Source organism: Aphanomyces astaci (genome assembly GCF_000520075.1).
Source record: "Aphanomyces astaci strain APO3 unplaced genomic scaffold supercont1.78, whole genome shotgun sequence".
Taxonomy (NCBI): Eukaryota; Oomycota; class Saprolegniomycetes; order Saprolegniales; family Verrucalvaceae; genus Aphanomyces; species Aphanomyces astaci.
In genome coordinates, this window is record NW_009798341.1 from 262,467 (window position 1) to 266,145 (window position 3,679).

General features: G+C 40.7%; 1 protein-coding gene across 1 annotated transcript; it reads right to left on the bottom strand.

The window, feature by feature from the left end:
* Positions 1-1,183: 1,183 nt before the first annotated feature.
* H257_16029 (hypothetical protein) lies at positions 1,184-1,609 on the bottom strand (the record flags this gene model as incomplete). Its single annotated transcript, XM_009844350.1, has 1 exon — positions 1,184-1,609. The coding sequence occupies one exon, from the start codon at positions 1,607-1,609 to the stop codon at positions 1,184-1,186; it is 426 nt and encodes a 141-aa protein (XP_009842652.1).
* Positions 1,610-3,679: the final 2,070 nt, after the last annotated feature.

A 3,679-nucleotide genomic window follows, 5' to 3' on the forward strand; every position in this document is an offset into this window, starting at 1 on the left:
GTATTGCGCACAATCGAAAACATCGACAACGACAACAACATACATGATCCGAAATCTTCACCCCAACGCAGAGAGACTGCGAATACCCCAACGCAGAGAGACTGCGAATTGTATACCGCTTACGCTTTGGGCGCTGTCTCCCTGTGAATCGTCCAATTACTCTATGATTTTAGTGCGCACGACTTTGTAGTATAGCCAAATTCCTCTATCGATTTCGTATGGTAGAGTATCCTGTTTTGAATGTTACTTCACTTGGTTAACATAAACTAGAACTACGTACTACGTAGTACTTACGTAGAATGTACTGCACGTATACTGACAGAATACTACGTGTACTATTCAACTGCACACATCTTGAAGGATTATTATGATGTATTTTTAAATAGTACATTGAATATCTTGAGATTGCTCAATGTGACGTATCTTGACAGGTACGTTGAACTTGATTAAAGTATGCATTGATTATTATGACTCATTTTGACGGTTGTCTCATTTCGTTTGTAACACCTCGGGCTGTAGCTGCATGGTTGCAGCTACATGGAATTGTAGCTGCATGGTTGCAGCTACATGGAATTGTAGCTGCAATGCCATACCGTAGCTACAACAGTAACCTGTAGCTGCAAGATCGAAGCTAAATTGACGTGTAGCTACAACGTCCTAGCTACCACTCTGAGGGGTACATACAAGGTCGTAGCTACATTAATTGTAGTCAGGATTTTGTTTGTAACGCCTGGGGCTGTAGCTGCACGGTCGCAGCTACATGGAATTGTAGCTACAATGTCATAGCTGGAACAGATACCACACTAATGAGTACATGCATGACCGTAGGTACCACCATGGGCTATCGTAGAGGAGACTGCGAACGAAACAACTTGTGTGCTTATGAGAGCCTTTATATTCCATCGACACTACCGTTGCATTGCCTAGAACGTTATTCACTTATTTGGACCAAACGGTCTTGTTATACACGTTCCTCGGAGACAATATACATCACTCTTGAAAGTGCACTTGTCGTGTACGCGTGCTAGAATTCGACACTTACAGGAGTACGAAGCGAATGTCTGCTTAGGAAAGTTTACAATGCGTCCTTTTTCTAGTCTTTATTATTTTTTCGCATGCAATATCTACTTATTTTATGGGGTTTCTCGTTGTTTTCTCGTGTAACATCTACATCTATGCAAGGTTAAAGCCGGGGCGCCAATGGCAGTAAGTGAGCAATGCAGTTGAGGATGTGCAATCGCCAAACTGCCATGTCGTCATGCTCAAAAGGGCCAGCGCTGTAGGTCTGAATGAATTGCTTTGCAGCAATACAAACGAAGACTCCGCAATCGTAGCCGTTATGTTGTTGGGGTCCAGGAATCTCCATGCCGTGTAATTGACCTTGACGCCCATCCAGGGTATCGACAAAGCGTTGCAAGGTCGTCAGGACTGTCGGACGGGGACTGTGCAACGAGTCGTAGAAGACGTAACACTGGTGGGTAAAATCGAGGATACCAAGCATCCAGTGACCAGGAACAAAGATGGGAAAGATCACACATCGCGTTTGCACGCCGTAGGATGACCTTCTTAGGATTCGGTTGGCTTGTTCGAGACTTGGATCGTTCGTCATGCTCTCGAAGAAGTGACTGTTCAAAAAGGCAAATCTTGGCGTAAATTGCACCAGGCTCGCCATGAAAAGGTTGATCACGTCCTCACCAATACAAAGATCAAGTATACATAAAACCTTTCATTAAAATTCGTCCACATCCTTGTTTTTGATCAGTGACTTGATTTTGAGCAATACCCGAGTCAATTTCGATATACGAGCATTTTTGATTGTATACCCTGTCGTACCCCCTGAAAGTCGATTGATGATGAAGTGACTCGTACACTGGTCAGATGTAATCATGCCTACTGTGTGCACGAGTCCTTTGCAATGGAGACTCCCATTTATAATAACTATCGGTTTCTGAACTGGTGACTTACTGTAAAACGCTTGTACTTCCTCTGTTCCAGGTTACTGTATCTATGCTGCCGACATTTCAAAATTCGCATATTCCAAATTACTCGCAACATTTGCATTTTATTGGCTGTAATTCTTCGATTTCTCTCAATATCCAATATTTATAATATTTCATTGGTTTACCATTGCTTTAAGCGCGGAGTATAAACCAATCTTTTGCGAAAATTCATGCAATTCCCTTTCAAACACAGTATAATTCACCAAATTGAGTGAGGGCTCGCAATGGCGCGGTTGATGTTACTCAGTTCTTCGGCGGCTGTGGGCATGGTTGGATCAGCTTGGCTGTGGTAAAGAATTGCGTTGTAATTCATGGTATGTGTTAGTAATGTTGAACCTCTCGGTAATTTTATGACTGGGCTAGGTAGGTATTTATAGAATGTGAAGAGTTATACGGTCTTAAAGTTATTTTAGCCTCTATTTTGAACTTTCATCGATCGAGTTGTCGAGAATATCGTCATTCGGAGTGTCAAATGAATTTGAATTCATAGCTCAGGCTGGGAGCTTCATTTCCACACCTGACATTTATTTTTAGCATTTGTTTTGCAATTTATATGGGGAAAGACCCCACCACGCTGTCGACCACTGTTAGTTAGATTGAGATAGAAGGGAATTAAAATGTTTGGAATAGAAGTAATAAAATCGTAATGATGGCCACTCCAAACAGTGATCATTGATACGACGAAATATAGATCTGATTATTGTATTGGAAATGCTTCGAGCAAACGATACAAATATCTATTTATAAAAGCCAATATGTATCGTGCGCTCAACGTGCCTATGAATAAGGTTGAAAATCTATTTCAAAATTTCCCGTATAATATCAACTAACCAAGGGTTTCATTGCTGCGGAAATTGTATTTTCCAATCATATCAATTCTGGCATCTTATCGGGCAAGACGGCAAGACGTTCGGCAAATCAATGATTGTTTACGATATCGCCGAATGGGCTACTGCATTTGTACAAACCTTTGTCTATGGATAATTCTCCTATAAATCAGATATACTACGTAGCTTGATAAAATTATGAGGAAACACAGTGAAAATCAATCATCATAACGTAGATGGCCAGTTTATGGTGCACGAGACAGTTGAAGGTGCTTTCAAATTGGCCAGTGAAATTGCTTAATTTTTGGAGTAGCCAATTGAATCACTAGAAAAATGAAATAACTAAAAAATAAGCAAAAACAGCATACATATTTTAAGCTTAAACAGTGCACCATAAACCGTCCCTCCTATTTTGCCTTGACTTGAGTGGAATCGAAGTAAATGAACGCTAAGCGGAAGTCTATTCAAGCCGATTAAATAATCAGAAGAATGCACAACCTTTCGGCTTCATGCGGCACTTTTCAGAATTGAAATCCCGGTCCTGGGAGACGAGTAAGCTGCATTCTACAACGAATTCTCTTTCAAGTGCACCATAAACTGGCCATCTACGTTAGTACTTATTTGCTGTACTATTAATACCTGTTAAGTAGTAGTACTACTACTTAGTAGTTGTACGGTACTATTAACTGTGAATAGAAGTACTAATACTGTATCAGTACCATGTACTGTACTGCAGAATATAAAGTGTCAAATATCGTCCTTTTGCAGTACCAGGTACTGTTCTGTACTACGAAGTACTGTACTGTAGTACAACGAAGTATACGCATTGCAATCATTAACTGTAAGCTTACT